Source organism: Rhea pennata, chromosome 1 (assembly GCF_028389875.1).
Source record: "Rhea pennata isolate bPtePen1 chromosome 1, bPtePen1.pri, whole genome shotgun sequence".
NCBI lineage: Eukaryota > Metazoa > Chordata > Aves > Rheiformes > Rheidae > Rhea > Rhea pennata.
This window is the reverse complement of record NC_084663.1, coordinates 16,507,492-16,524,357: the sequence shown is the minus strand read 5'-3', so window position 1 is coordinate 16,524,357 and position 16,866 is coordinate 16,507,492. Positions and strand designations below refer to the sequence as shown.

Genomic DNA, 16,866 nt, shown 5'->3' with positions numbered 1-16,866 from the left:
TATCTGATTTGTGAAATACTTCCTCCTAAGTTGGACAGGTTTTTGGTTCACTGAAAAGCAAGTTTTATTAGCAGAATCGTAATAATGGGAGCTTCATCTATACTGAGCTTTTTATCAGTCCCTTTGCTGTGTAGGAGAATTTTGGTTTGGATTCCTTTCCTGTACCCCCCCCCCCTCTGATCAGCTCAGTGTAGAGAGGAAAATTCTGCACTCAAGTTTCACTTGCAGAAAGTTTGAAATATTAAATTTTTCATTTTTCTTCTTTTTGTGTTCTGTGATCAGTACTATTAAAACATAACTTTTCATTTGTTTTCCACATTAACACCTTTTACTAACGTATGTCCCATAAATCAGAGGAACCTGACAAACAGTGCACAAAAACCATTCATGGCATTTCAAACAGTCGATTACTTTGTGAGATGAATGGGTTCTGCACCAAAGCAAAACAGTTAAGTCTATGTGTAACTAAGCACACAATTCCTATCCAAAAAGATTATTTAACATTTCATGTCGTTCATAGTCCTCAAAGAATGGCCAAATCAGGGCCCCAAACTCTCTCTCTTAGTTAATGCACAGGAAAATGTTAATGGGGGCGTTTCTCTGCCCAAAGAAACCCTACATTATCTTTTACAAAGGCATCACTTTGCTCCAAGCGACCCATGAAGGAAGAACACAAACAATTTACGTTCATAAACTTATTAGGCAGTTCACCCACAGAGGACACATGCACACTACATACCTGCTCTGGCTAACACTTGGTTGGCCTGATCGCTTATAAGTTGCGTTACTCTAGCTCTTAGTGCATCAATCGTCTCTTGCATTGCTTTAATTCTTACACGCAGGTTGTTGTTTTCTGTTTGCAGCATAGCGTTTTCATGAAACATGTCATTAATGCTTTCAACGCCTTCTTCATCTATAATCCTTTTACCCTTAAGAAAGCAAATATATTTTATTATTCATAAAGGCTGATCTACATAGGCCAACTTTTAACTTAACAAAGGCAACGCATAGATTTCTTAACATTCCAAAAAATACTCATAGCAAAAGATAACAATCTTTCAAAAAGTTTACTACAGTATGGAAAGTTTCCAAACATTAGTGTCTGGCCAGCATATTCACATAAGATGTGTCCTACATAATTCCATCTTAGCCTGAAACAGATGTTCTTGAAGAGGTTAAGAAACGACAAGACAATTCTTTAATAAATCAGGACATTTTCAAGCAGAGCAAACGAAGACAACACTGTTTGGTAAGCACAGTTATTGCTAAAAACATCTATCTTTCATTTAAAATTCCTGGAAGAAATGGACAGAGTGTAGTAAAAGTAATCAGCTTGTATAATTTAAGATGAAATTTTAAAACATTGTTTTAGCTCTCTGGTAAGATTCAAAAAGCAATATACAAAAACTGTTCTTATATCTGCATATGTGGTAACCTAATTGTGGTGATTTTCATTTTAGAAGTGACTGTTTCCCACTGCTGAGCGTGACAAGGTGAATCTTTGCTTTTCAAAAGACAAACAGCATACAGCATATGTTGATGTCAATGGCATTCATTGATGCATCCCCAAAAATATAATCTAAGACTTTAAAACATCTGGTAATCACTGGAATTAGAAGTGTTATATAAGTTAAGGTTATTGTTCAATTTTTTTTAGTACAAGAAGTAGAAGCAGCCAAAAGAAAAACAAGCCATAAAGTTACAATCATATGAAAGTAGAAGAAATAGAAAGATGCACTTACTGTTTTGTATTCCATGAGTTCCATCTGCAGCCGTGTAATCTCACTGCGCAAAGCATTTATTTGTTGACTCGCTCTATCCTGATTAACCATCACCTTGTTTTTGATGTTTCGTGCCCGATTGGCATACTTTAATGTGTTCAAGGTTTCCATGAAGTCTCGATCCGAAGGGCTCACACATGCTATCATGAGGGTTTGACTGTAAGTTACAAATAAAGGGCAGCTTTACAAATCAAGAACAAAAGAAAGTAGAGATAGACTAACAAATCTTCATGGAGAAGGTGAAACAGGAGTAGTGACTTCAAAACACTTGTGAAAATTTTCACACTCCAACTCACTAGCAAAGGGTGTCAACCACAAAGTTCCAGCTCTGTGATGTCTTGTATCACCCCAGTATAACAAAGGAGATACCAGATCATTAACCGTGTATAAATATGCAAAATTAAAAAAGCAACTAACTAGTTCTCCTAGAAAAGCTTTTCAGGAAGAATTTACTTTGCCTGATCATACCTAAGATGGGATTTAAGCACTTAAAACCATCTCAAACAGTAATTTGGATCATTCAGTTTTCAAGGACTGCCTATTCTCATTAATTCACGATGTGCTATGTTCTGAAAATTGCCTGAATGCTTATCTTCAGCTGCCCATGTGTGTTCAGAAATGCCTAAGGTACCTACAAGCCACCTAGGGTTCTACTGAAATCTGAACTGCCTGAATTCTTCAGCTCCGATCTCCAATTTTCCAACAGCTTTTCCCAAAGCTACTATGCATCTCCTTAGTACAGCTATCCATAAATAAATTTATTCCATAGTGGGGGCTTTTTTTTATTTGTTTGTTTGTTTTTTTAAGTACCACTGCTTAAAAAACACACAACTTCCACATAAAGCAGTAGGACTGCAGTTCTAGGTCTGAAGAGGCACAAACGACATCCTCCACTTTCCTGTCACACCCTTCAGCCACCCTAAATTGGGATATGCAGGGTGACAGTATACTCCCTGTTCCAAATGAAAGACTGAACAGAAAAAAAAACTCTTTATTCTAACCTAGTATTTTAAACACTTATCTGGGAGGGGGCCAAACTGGGGTTCCCTTTAAGCACCCTGGAACAGCAGCAAAGAACAGCCCTGAGAGGCTGCAATTGGAGCCCTTGTTCTAGCTATGGATCACACTCTGCAGATGCCTACATGCCCTAAATTCTCAATAGGTAGAAGGAAATACGTACATTTAAGGGACTGGATCCTCCCCTATCCCCTGTCAGTCTTAGAGGTGTCTGCTCCCTTTGCAGTCTGTGCAACCGCAGGTGGCTGTGCTCAGAGGAGCACACCGTCCCCAGTGCAATGGAGCAACAGTTGCATTAGACAGACTGAATCCTGATCTTCATCTTATGCAATTTCAGACTTAAACTAATTACTGTAACTCTTTGTGAGGCCGAAAGTTATCTTCATTGTACACATTGGGAAATTAAACTGGAAAGAGCAACTAGCCTGAGGATATAAGAAAGATTTAGTATATCAGGGATAGAATTCAGTTCTTCCTTAGCCGACCTGTGTACCTTTGCATCAATTTGCCATTTGCTGGAGTTCAGTTCTAAAGAACATGCCAAATTAAGAATAAATTTTGATTTCCATCAGAACTATTTGTGCTTTATGTTCAGATTACTGATTCTGCTAGCTAGCTGTCTTGAAAACTGAAAAACTTAAAACTCCACTTTCTGATGAGAATTTTACAGCAAATTATTTTTTGGACACAATCGAATCTACCCTCTTGTTTTATTATTTGTTTAACCCCCCCCAAAAAAAGAAAACTTAAGTTATTAAAATTTGCGTTTTTCCTATGATGTGTTATAAAATCCTTTCAAAAAAATCAACACTCCATATTTTTACATGAATAGGCTTTCAAAAAACACAAATATTTATGTGCTGCTTCAGAACTGTTACAGCATTATGTTTAGATCATATGTCAGATAATATTCTCACTATGCTGAGAATAGTATACAATGCTTTCATCATTGTCACCTCCAGATTCACTACCAAGCTACCACGAATCACGGAACCACAGAAGGGTTGAGGCTGGAATATCTGGAGATCACCTAGTCCAATCTCCCTGCTCAAGCAGGGTCACCTAGAGCATGTTGCACAGGATTGTGTCCAGGCGGGCCTTGAAGATCTCCAGAGAAAGAGACTCCACAACCTCTCTGGGCAACCTGTGCCAGTGCTCCGTCACTCTCACAGGGAAGTTCTTCCTCATGTTTCGACAGGAACTGCCTTTATTTCAGTTTGTGCCTCTTGTCCTCTCACTGGGCACCACTGAAAAGAGTCTGGACCCATCCTCTCTACATCCTCCTTTCAGATACTTATACACACTGTTAAGATTCCCCCCTCAGTCTTCTCCAGGCTAAAGAGTCCCAGCTCTTGCAGCCGTTCCTCATAGAGCAGATGCTCCAGCCCTCTGATTATCTTAGCAGCCCTCCGCTGGACGTGCTCAAGTAGCTCCATGTCTCTCTCGTACTGAGGAGCCCAGAAATGGACACAGTACAACTACAGGCCTCCAACTAGACTCTGCACCACAGAGTACAACCCTCTGAGCTCTGCTAGTTCACTCCATCGTCCACTCATCTAACCCACACCATCCTGAGCTTACCCAGGAGGATGTTAGGGGAGACAGTGTCAAAAGCCTTGCTGAAGTCAAGGTGGACAACATCCACTGCTCCCCCTCATCGACCCAGCCAGTCATTCCATCACAGAAGGTTATCAGGTTTGTTAAAAGTGTGATTTCCTCTTGGTGAATCCATGCTGACTGTTATCACTACCAGTAATGTAATACTTTTAAGTACTTGCAAAGAGAAAAGATAACATGGACTATAATACCTAAAGGCGGCATTTGGAAGGCTATGGAACAGGCTAACAGATCTGATTTTTCCAGAGAAAAGAAAAATGCATAATTACTAATATTTAGCCTTCCTACACTTCTCGGTAGCTAAAGCATACGTAAGAAATTATTTAAGTTATGTTACAATGTATACCCTTTCCTTAACAGCAAACTGCTCATTTGACCTGTTTTAAGATTTATATTCTATACATAAAAATAGGTTGGATTTCCCCACACATGCACACAAATTTAACATCAGTCAGAAACAGACAAAAACAATGTATCTTCATTCTATCTCATAAATGCTCTGAAACAGCATTTGCAATCTGCAGTGTACACTGAATTATATAATTTCTCCCTAAAGGACAGGAGGGGGAGCAATTGAACTATATGAGAGGAAAGATATTTCACAGTCAAATTAAAATAGTATTTCAATAGAAGTATAATTTTACAACTACTTTGAAAAATGCTCATTAGCCACTGTATTATATATTAGCTGACAATTCTATTCATAACTAGCGAATATCATAGAGAGCTGAGAACAGTCATAGTCTTGATTTCTGTTTATTTTTTCACATTTTTGGATGTCTTTCTCCCTTAAAGTCTTTTGATAATTCTAGTCCTTACTCCACTTCCTTTATCTGGCTCTTTGATTTTCAGCTACAAGATATTACTGAAGTTACGTATCTGCAGAACAGAGCAATAATTTAAGCATTCTCTTCCACTTCTGCCTATTCTTTTGTGAAATGCTCAAAATATTTCCTGCCCTCCTAAAGACAGCAATCAGTCATTCAGATTAAATAAAAGTACTATCTTGCTAAAACTCACTCAGCTCCCTTTGCATTTCTATATGTTAATGCTAGAAGTTTGTCTAGACAGAACTTTCAGAGTTTAAGTCTGTTTTATGCCCCTACACAACATACATGTAGGGCAGGTTCATACAGACAATTCCAGTGATACAGTAATGTGGTTTTTATGAGGGTCTAATTCACCATAAGATAAATGGACATTTACATAATATACTGTAAGATACACAACTATCAGAAAAAGATAGTTAGCACTACTTGTTTAATGAAGAATAGTATTTTATGCATGGAAAATTGTTCATACAAGACTCCTACGCATGTTGATCTGAGCAGACTGCAAAGTTGAGCCAGTGCCCAGGGAGAGAGCGGTCTCAGCAAGCAAATCTAACTTACAAATCTGGTTTGTGCATCCAAGCCAACAGATGGCAACATACACTGATGCACACTACCAAAAGCCCAAGGAGAGGCATTAGTCAACCGTACAGCTTTCCCATGCGGTAAGCCTGACATCTAAATTATTCTGAATGCCTATGCAGAAACACCTGCTTGCTTTTAGGACCTCATCTGGCTCTTACAGAGTACAGATTAATCAGGTAGACAACATCTATGATTAAATAGATGCACTGCATCTTCTAAAGTAAATAACTGCGCAATATCATTATTCACCAAGTCTGTGTTTGCGTTGCAGTCATCTCCACAGTAACTAAGCTGAACGACGGTAAAGGCCTGGCTAGAGAAATAAGTAAGTACATATGGTAACAGGGAGGACAGGGCAAACAAATCCCCACTGTTAGCTGGTTACAGGACCCATGAGTATTTACAAGTTCAGACTTTCCAGTGATGAGATTAGTAAAAAATGTTAATAATAGAAGAGATATTTTTGCCATACTATTTAGTTATAAGCAAATGCACAGGTTCGCCCCATGCAGATAGCAGTTTGCAATGCTATCTCAGAGGGAGGGAAAATGCACACGAAGGGGGAAGGAAGGGAAATTAGTTTAAAAAAGAAAAAAAAAACAAGAAGGGAACATATCTTAACACAAAATTATAGCCTACGAAAAGTTATAATGGCAACAGTCAGATGCAATTCTCAAGAGAGGTTTAACATAAAATACTTCCAGGATTTTACATGACATTTTAGAGTATTTTATAACTGTACAAAAACAGACAGACTCACCTCCTCCACATTACTATATTGTAATACATCCAATGCTAACCATTGCTTAATTATTAAGTTCCATTAAAAAAAGGGGGGAACAACAACAAAAAAAAATCTCTGCTTGAAGCAAAAAGTCATTATGGCTTTAAACTACGCTCTAATAAGGCTATGATACCATAAAGTTACATAACATTCAAATTACCTATAATCTTAATGGAAAGGAATTGCCCTTTAACTGGAAACAGTAATTCCTAAATAACTAGAAGCCTTAAGCCTAGTAAACCTACAATAGAAGGTTGTAGGTTGAAGGCTGTAGGTTGAATGAAAAAGACAATGCAAAAATCTCTTTCCTGCATTGCCAGAATTTTCTATCAAGACATTAATTTATTTTTGGAACTTTCCCCTAGAAAAGAACTCGGTGACTATTTTTACCATTGTTTAAGCTTTATCCTACTTTTTCAAGACCACATATTCATCCACACTCATTCACAATAGCATATGTAAAACATCCCAGCTTTCATACCTGTTTCCTCCAAGAGAGTCTTGAAGTAGCCTTGTAAGCTTTGAATCTCTATATGGTACATGAGTTGCCTTCTTACTTTTATCTCCCAGTGCACTTATAACATTGCCAAGTGCCAGCTATAAAATACCAAATCATGTAACACACAAGTTAGAATCAATTCTTAAGTAGTTTTATTTTAAAATCAGCTATAAAGAGAAAAAATGAGTATGTCGATAAAAGCCAACATAATTAAATATATATACACGTATTCATATATATATATATACACACACACGTATATACATATATATATAAAAATATAATCACGTTTCCATACTATCAATATGAGTCAAATGATGCTTACAATCTGGTATCTTCAAGAATAAATATTATTAACACAATTTATGTACACTGCTTACCATCAGTCACAAACATTTATTTTTGATGATGATTAAAGCTGGCATTTATGTTTTTTTTTTTTTAAAAAAAAACCCTATAGCTACTGTTTAAGTTAATTTTATCAAATTTGCTTTATGTAAAGTTAGAATAATATTTGGTGTTAATACAGAAATTGAATTTATTGCCTTTACAGATATGAAATAAGATATGTCTTAAGAAAATTTAAATATTTAAGGCTTGAAATGATGCAGTTCAGGACAACTTTATTCTGTTGATAAATTGGGTCTAATAAACATTTTTAAAGAGCTTAATATTTGGCTTCTGTAAAGTTTTTAATGTACAACTTCATGTGCTTCAATAACCATCTCATAAACCAAACTGAAGAACATTCCTCTAGATGGCACACTACACAGACAATTTATACAGTCTCAAAAAGGGTCTTATTGCATCCAGCAGCTGCAGAACGGTGTATACATTACATTCCCCAAATGCTTTAAAGTGCTTAAATCTCTTCTAATAAAGTTAACAAGTGTTTGAATTCATTGTAAATGGAAGTTTTATGATCATATAAAATACTACTTTTATCACACTGATTTTCATCTTTGTGCATTCCACATCACTTCTTTTAAAGACACATTTACTTCATTTAAAAATCCAGACTTCTGTTGGCTTTGGCTTATATCAGGGATGAAATTGAACTAAGTTCTCTTTCATTGACTATAGAATATAGCCTGTGCTGTGGTGGCAAGAGACCTGGAACAATGTTCCAGACCCAGAATACCTCCCTGGTACTAGAAACTAGGGGAGGGGGGAAGGGCTATATAAAGACATGTTTTCACACATAAAATATATTTGTGTTACCAAGTCTTAAACAGTGAATTGCACAGAGCCTCCACAGAGCCAAGCAGTTCAAAAGAAAGGGCCAAAATCACAATCTTGACTGATAATCACCAACTCAACTTTTCAGTTTAGTTATAATTAAATAAAACATTTAATGTAGTAATACAGTAAAAAGAGCACAATGCACATAGACAAAAAGTATGAATTGATGCTGCCAACTTTAAAATTCTTTCCATTTCCATGTGTTCTCCCTAGGGTCATTATACATAAAGTTTAGTAATTATAATAGAGAAGCTCTATTCTTTAATCAGTTCAGCTTGTTTGTTGTCCACATTTTACATGCCTGTATCCCTTGTAAACTGCTTGTAATTTTCTCTAATTGGGTTTTTCATTCAACTAGAGCTGAAAGGATTTTTACAATATCTTCTAAAAGTTGCAGTAACTAGTTGTATTTTACAACAGTTACGAGTTACTCGCTGGAATCTAGTGTAATCCAGAAATTGTTAACAAGTCAGAATCTGCTAAGGACTAATATACATTCTTATGGCTCATGCCATAGTCCTTGTCTTGCACACGATTTATTTCTACTTCAGGGATCACTTAAAAAAAAAAAAAAAAGGAGAAAAAAAAGATCCTAAAAGGACGAGAAGATGGTACCAACAGCATATGGAAACAAGTTATTAAATCTTACTAATCCACAGTTGATGGAAATGCCTTCCTTTGCTCTTTCTCCTGTAGCTCCTGTTCGCTTTAACCTTTCAGATCCTGCTAGATCAACAAAATGGAACTTGGCAGTAAGAGTTTCAAATTCATTCATCTGAGAGGATTCGGATATTATCCTGTTATCTGTGGCATTATCCTGAAATGAAGAAAGAATCCATAAATATTGGCAAGGTCTTTCACATGAACATAATGCATTGCAAAGTTCAAACCAAAGTTATTTTACAATACCTATTCTTCATGTGTCTCCTCCCTTATTTACCAGCTTTCTTTAATAACAGCATTTCCTAGAAACTGTCTCCATTTTAGTCCTAAACATTATGCTTGAAGATCCAGCTCTACATGCATACCTCATACATTACTTCTAAGTATGGGGTACAATGTTTATTCATAGGGGAAAAAATACATATATTAAGAAACTAAATAAAAAAGGTCATAAAGGAGGACAATAATATTTGTCTCTCTCCTGAAATAAATCTTAAATCAATTGTCAGAGGACATAGTCTTCAAAAAATAAAGGGGGGGAGCGGATACTACCCAAAACCACTTAGTCCTTAAACTTGCCAAACAGCTAAGAGATTTATAACTTTCTAATCCCCATTATGATTTTCCTTGTTCCATGAGTTTGCTTTTTAAATCTTTTATTTTATTAAAAAGTCTTCCCAGCAACCAAGTGTTCTGCCAGCACCTCTGACTTGGCCAGGAAATAAGGACAGGGGAAGTAAGGAACAAGGGAGAAGGAAGAGGTCCTGCTCTTTTCTTTCCGAGTTGCAATTACTGGCTCTTCATTCACCCTTGCTGCCTCAGCCAGCGCAGAGCCCGCCAAGGAGCTCGCTGCCCACAGGCGGGTGGCAGCTGGTCGGCCTCTTTCCTCTTCACATCCCAGAGCACAGCACTAAAAATATCCTCTTTCATCAGATAATCCCAAACTTCCTGTCTATTAATGTAGCTGTAGAATATATTATGTAGTTTTATTTTACTCCAAATGTCATTGTCATGAAAGCATCGCTGAATGAGAAGAGAAACATCTTTAAATTGCTTTGCTTCTTGGCATTCCTGCTCAACTCAACACAGGGCAATTGCTCCCCATCTTCCGTGACAGCACGTAACACGAACAAGTCCAGTGAACGCTGGGCTTACAAAATTATTCACACAACCCATTCTACAAGCTTTATTAGGAATATCTATCATAATCTGCATATGTTTTTCCTTAAGAAAAAAAAAGAAAGAAAAAACCCAAGCCTCAGGTATTCAGTGGCAGCGATTTTTATATGCCCTTGATCAATTAGCTAACAGCTCCCTTTGCAACTGCAAGGAGTAATGTGTGCGGTTACGGACCTAGCCGTTCTCACAGTAGTTAAACGCTTCGTTTAAGTGATTTCCTTTTCTAGTTGATTCAGAAGAGCACGAGTTCATGCCACTTTACGACAGTTGGCCTGTCGCTTGCTGATACCTGCCAGTTAGGCTGCTCCTGGATCACACACTCCTTCCCTGCCCTCAGAGTCATTGATTAACACATCCTTTCATTCTGGCTGATTTAGTAAATCACACGGGCATCCAAAAACTTCTGAGAAGCGCTGAGGGCATGAATGCAGCGAGAAGAGAGCTCTTCCACCCGCCGCAGTCCCGGCTGCCTGCCCACCCTGGGCTCACAGCAGCCCTCACCCGAGGAGAAACCGAGCTGCCCTGGTTACGGAGGTCTCCTGAAACTGCCGGCTACAGAAGGCAGCAATGACAAGCTTGAGCCGCATCTCTCCTGGTCACCAGTTAAAGATTAGGATTAATTTTTATCTGAAAAGTCTTCAAAGGCCTAAGTGAGGCATAGCCTCCACCCCGTAAACACTGCAGAGGCAGAGCAGACTGCCATCTAAACAGCTGAGATTCAGCATCCAGCAATGTTATACTCCAGATAATCTGATTATCTTGCTCACATTCCCAAAAAACAGAGAAACAAAACACAGTCTGAAACAAGACAGAAAACAGCCAGCTGTTCCTCTTCGGATGGAGGCATTGGTGGGCAGGCGTCACCCGGTGCTTGTTTGCTGTGCACCGCGCTGAATCGGAACCAGGGTGCACCAGCAGCAGACTGGGTTGAGCACCAGCATGAGCCGCAGGACGGAGCTACCCATGGAGGGGTGTACTCCAACAGCCTTCAACAGGACCCCCACGCAGACAGGGTCACCAAGCAGAAGCCAAGGGGCCTTTTCTGGACTCCAAGTGTCATGTCAATCCCTCCCTGACCGAGGAGACAGGCCAGCTTCCTATGCTGTTTGCTCAACAGCTCTCAAGTAAAAACATACTTTGTCCTGCTTTCCAACAGAGGCATAAAGCAGATCAACATAACACAGAGGACCAGGGAGGAACCCTCATTCTGCCTGCAAATGATTTGTAGTGTTAAAAAAGAGAAAAAAAATCCAGTACAGATCTTAAAGCATGTGGAACAGTGAATTTACGTGTAAGGTACCCAAGTACTTCAATGTTCACTGAAGTAAGTCTTTAAAAATGGTAACTTTAGAACATTAAATTTAAACTCCATGAATGTATTCACAAATTCCACAAGCATGAATTTATTCAGAACTCTTCTCTGTAAAAGATGCACCAAAATAAATTAAGTGAAAATTCACATGAAAGTGATCTTCAAGATAACTCTGCGTATGTTCAGAGTATAAATTCCTGCTTAAGTGCATAGACTTACAACATATCTGAACTCCAAATATATACACATTTTAATAAATACACTGAGCCTCAGAATCCTATGCTTTCTCAAAATTCTACTTCCTCCTTATCAGATATCAATATGTTATCAGGAATATTCAGCAATTCTGGTCAGTTGACGGTAAGTTTAAGTCCACTACCTACTAACACATTTAAAAATGCTTTCCAACTAAAGACAAATTACATTTTAACTTTCTTGTGTATGTTGCAAGAAGATACTGAAGAAAATGGGCAGGTTCATGTAAGAAGGCTGGATTTTACTGTTGCCTGTGGCTAGAAGCTGGTTACATATGCATAGATTAAATCAAATTATTATAATGCTTAGCAAATTCATTGAGCATGACGACCACTGTAGCATTTTTACCAAATGCAGCTCAAATAGCAGTGGTTGCAAAACCAATATTCACATTTTGAAGAATGGATACTAGAACATGATGTTTGATAACCATATACATACAGTGTTAAACGCAGGGCAAACTCTGGTTTGACATAAGTGTATAGTAAAGATAGCATGTGACCGTGAGCTCTGAACATTCATCTGAGTACTGGCAGTGGTTCGCGATAAAGCTCCAAGCTTCAAGCATTGCATCATCTAGAAAGAAGAGAAGTACGTTTTACTGTTTGCCATTTAAATGAATAAAAGGCGCTGAATTAGATTGTTTTTGCTATAAATAAAATGTTTTTTCTTTGCTAATGTTTTAGCTCCTGTTCATGAAAAGCACATTTTGTGGTTCTTTAAAGAAATCATTTAAATCTTTGTTCTTTGTATCCCTCTTTCCACTGTCCCATGGTAGTAACATGAAACGTTTTCATTCATCTGTGACAAAAATGTACTGCACTACAACCACTGACATTTGTATTGAGATTTGCAATGCATTAACACTTATGAACAGCAGTTTACCTCGCATCAGTCATCTTGAAAGCTTTTCTACCACAGTACAAACAAAATATGTGATTTGGGAAGGTAGCTTTATATATATGCCAGGATTTTGACTCCCAGTGGAACTACACTATTAGCATAAGGCTGTTTCTAGTTTAACCTACACTTAAGTGCACTTAATTTCAAAGATGAGAGAACTCTACAAGAACTTTTTTTAAAAAAAACCTACAGTTTATGAAAACTGTATGTGATACAGAAAGTTCTGATGCAGCAAAAAAGGAGAGCTTCTACTTTTAACTGCTTATGCTAAACAGATTAATAAGTGTGGATATTTGCTTCTCTTTTGTCTGTTGAATTTTTATCTTGAACTAAGGTTTGAAAACTTAAAATCACCCTGGCCCCCTAAACAAAACAGAATGATAAAAATATGAAAGTTCTACTGACTTTTAATCAAAACATACAGACAACACATTTACTCTACAGCATACTAACTGCCATTTTAAAATTTATTTTTAATGATCACCTCTGATTCTCCATTCACAGTTCGAGTTGTAACACCCACTGTATAAATTCCTCCAGCTGAATCTTCATGGATTTTGATATTTGATTTTTTATTCTTTGCATCAATATCACGTGTAGTATCAAACAGATCAAGAATTTCTTCATTGTAAAGCTAAGGAAGGGAAAAAAAGGGCAAAAAGAAATTACTTTAGGAACAATTCCTGTAAAGACTAATAAATCTATGCATGGCACATACAGAACATTCTAAAAACTTGCAACAAGCCAAGGCTCTCACTAAGGGATGCTCTGAAAATCCACCCTTACAAGAATAGGATGTATACTGAACAGCTGCAAATTAATTTATCTGCACACCTTACTGTTATGCCACCTACAGACTCTTTGTCAGGACTAAGCAAGGGGGTCCACTCAGTACTAGCAGAACAGCAGCAGCAGTTTTTTATGTGGCAGGCTCCTCTGGGCACTATCGCTCTTAAGTTGCTGTCTTCAGGTTTGGCCTTGGTCTTTACTTTTGTTCTGCTGCACAATTGGCTGCATCCCTCCCCAAAGTTCAAACTCACTCCATTTACTCCTTGCCATCTATATCTTTTCTCATTTGCTCCCTTTTTCCTCAATAATTCTACCTCTCTTACTTTCTTTTAAATAATCTGTTCTTTCCCTGGGAGGAATTTAATGTATAATACTTTTTGTGCAAGCTGCTTATTAAAAAATACATGTCAACATGCCAAAAAAATACTATGGTATGGTTTCTGGACTTTTCTTTCCTACAATTCCCACACTTTCAAGCCCCAAATTTGATTATAACTCACAGGTACAAATTTCATATGAGCAACAGCAACAATTTACTATGTTTCAGGCTGGTTAGTATTTACTGGATATTTCACAGGGGCTCCTGAAGAAGTACACATACAGTTAATGATCTTTTAACTCAGTATCATTAAGCACCCCAGCAGCTCAGACTTACAGGGCATTCAAACAAGGTAGAGTAATGATAATAGAACCAGCAAAAACATTAGAAAGAACTATGCAGTTATCAGTGCTGGAGGAGCAGGAGTATGCCATGGGTTTTAGGAAAGGTGTTTAGGTCCAATTGGCAAATGAGAAACTCAAAGAAAAGCTGTCTCTCATTCAGAATCACAAGGCTCAGGTCTCTAAAGATATACACTGGAACAGCTTCCAGGCCCACTTCACATCAGCAGGGCTTAGCCCAGAGCAATTAAATCACTGATCAGAGTTCCTAGGCAAAGGCCAAAGAATCACTGTAAAAGACTAGTATAAATCCAATATATTTTATTATATACTGAAATCAAGAGACTTTCTCCTCTCAGAAGTGAAAATCCATCCATGAATAGAAAAGGCTTACCATTTGCGAGTGCCTTTAACTCCTCTCATATTAAAAAGGAACTGTATTTAATTACAGGCCATAAATATTTAAAGTAAGAATTATCTTATTAATGTTCTACTTGCTAAGGTTTAGTATACAGATGCCATAAATTGAAGAGAGGATCCTGATAATGTACCAATAACTACATGGGACTGCATATGCCTATCTTTTCCAAAAGTTAGCAGAAAAGCAAGGACATAAGAGAGATTTCAAGGGATTAAAAGAAAAGCAAGTAACTAGCAAACAGCAGTCACTGTTCTTGAGAATTTTTGAAATTATCCAGCTGTCAGACTTAAGTTATTCTAAAATAGAGTTTTGCTTCCTGTTGTTCAGGTGACTTGGTTCTTTATGCAACCTAGCCCTAATGGTAGATAGAATGTTTTGAGAAGAAAAAGGCTTTCACATACCTTCTGATACAGGAGTAGTACAAAATACTTAAAAAGTAATGTTTTCTCACAAAAACTTGTAATTCAGATATTGTCCACGTAGTGTGGTTAATGCTTATGTTGCAGCTGCCTAAGTAGAAACAAAACTGGAGCTCCCTGAGGTTCCAGTGGAGGGAGAAGAGAACAGAACCGCACCCCCATTATCCAGACAAACATTAGCCAGAGCTTCTAGAATCTCTACATAAAGTTAACAGTGACAAATCTATACTAGTGCAAAACAATGCCAGTTTGTTAATCTTTAAAAGAACTATAGGAATATATGACTAGAGTACCTAATTGCCTCAGCAGTAATAAAAAAACAACTTTTCTCTTGGGTAGTGTAAGAACTTTTTCTTCAAAATAGAGTGAAGTATCAGATTTTGCAGCTTGGTAGTGAATATAAATGTTAAGCTCAAACCAAATTAGTTTAAAACACAGTTACATTGACAGAAGACACAGCAGAAAAGCTGCAAGACAAACCAGCAGGTGCTTCAAACTGGAAAGACTACAAGTATAACAACTTCTTTTACCAGGAGCAGTGTTTGCAAGAACACACAAAGGCAACAGTTTTTCCACAGCAGAAAACTAGATCTGTGCTCTGGGCCCAGTGAAAGACGTAACAGTGACACAAAAACCCAATCCTAAACCACCAAGGATCACACACACACACACAAAAACAAACAAACAAAAAAAAACCCCCCCCCACACACACACACCACACCACCACTTATTTTTATGCTAGGTTTATTGTTTTATTAAAGAAAGCTAACAAGTTTACTACACAGATTTTGAAAGCCAAAGAATCTATGGCCAAATTATACAAGTATGCAAAGCATGGTTCACTGTTCAAAGGTGTAAAGTACAATTTATTTTTATAAGTTATTTGCTTTAAAGTTTTGGAAAGAAATACAAAGCAGCAGCAGCAACAGGCCCCGTGAACAAGTGTGTAGTATAGAAAAGAGTAAACGATGCTTACTACAATTGTTGCTACACTTCAAAATAACGCTGCAAAGGACAATTCTAAAACTACTGAAATAAGATTAAAAGGCTCTTCTAATAAATTAGAGAGCCAGAGCCAATCCTATAATTAATTTTCAAGACTTCAGAAGGAAATTAAGAACATTTTGCAAGAGAAGAAAGAGTGTAAAAGTAATAACCAGCAAAACTGTTTCACTGGCTTTCCAAAAATATATAAATAGTTATACACACAAACATACTTACCTCTAAGAACTGTGCATTCACTTTAAAATCTGGAGGTGGAAGTCCTTGTTTAATAGCAGCTTGTTTCTTTTCTTCAATACATCTAAAAAGATGCTTAACAGCACGTGATATAATGCCTTGTTCTTCTTCTGTTATGTTGACATCGAATCCAGTTCCCATGGTGTACGTTTTCCCAGCACCTGTCTGAATTGAAATAGTAGTCACTAGCACTCAATTAATGGTACCAAATCACCACAAAGAATTGTGGTTTATGAATGCTAGTGCTAGACAGAGACTAAATCACACTTAGTATTTTTGCAGTATTAACATGGACAAGGAGAACAAGTCATTTTAGAAAAATGGATAAATAGTAGAAGCTGGACAAATTCTACTGTTTATCCGTAGATTAGACACAAGACAGGCAAGGACCCATTCAATCTTTCATAACCTTTCCCCTACAAGCTTTCACTAAGCTGCTTACATTGGGCTTGAGGAATCATCTCCGAGGTCAAAAAAGTTTTTTCAACTCAAAAAAGTGTTTTCAACTGAAAATAATTGATGCATATATTTCAAATGTAATATTATATATAATTCACAATTCTTCACTGAAGGAGATCAAATGACTCAATTATTCTACCCAAGATATTCAGACATCATATTACCATTGTTTTCATTTTGTAGACAGCACCTAGGAATACAAGCAAGCTGCA

At 37.3% G+C, this 16,866-nt stretch overlaps 1 protein-coding gene across 2 annotated transcripts in view; it reads right to left on the bottom strand.

Annotated features, from left to right (window-relative positions):
* The window catches only part of KIF21A (kinesin family member 21A), a 93,909-nt gene that overhangs the window by 44,575 nt on the left and 32,468 nt on the right, over window positions 1-16,866 (bottom strand). For both annotated transcript variants that reach the window (XM_062582529.1, XM_062582537.1), the window contains exons 3-9: window positions 16,178-16,360; window positions 13,152-13,301; window positions 12,206-12,340; window positions 9,005-9,172; window positions 7,096-7,211; window positions 1,743-1,938; window positions 740-929 (exon numbers count right to left, since the gene is read on the bottom strand). In XM_062582529.1, the coding sequence (XP_062438513.1) occupies window positions 740-929; window positions 1,743-1,938; window positions 7,096-7,211; window positions 9,005-9,172; window positions 12,206-12,340; window positions 13,152-13,301; window positions 16,178-16,360 (1,138 nt within the window). The remainder of the gene's footprint in view (window positions 1-739; window positions 930-1,742; window positions 1,939-7,095; window positions 7,212-9,004; window positions 9,173-12,205; window positions 12,341-13,151; window positions 13,302-16,177; window positions 16,361-16,866) is intronic.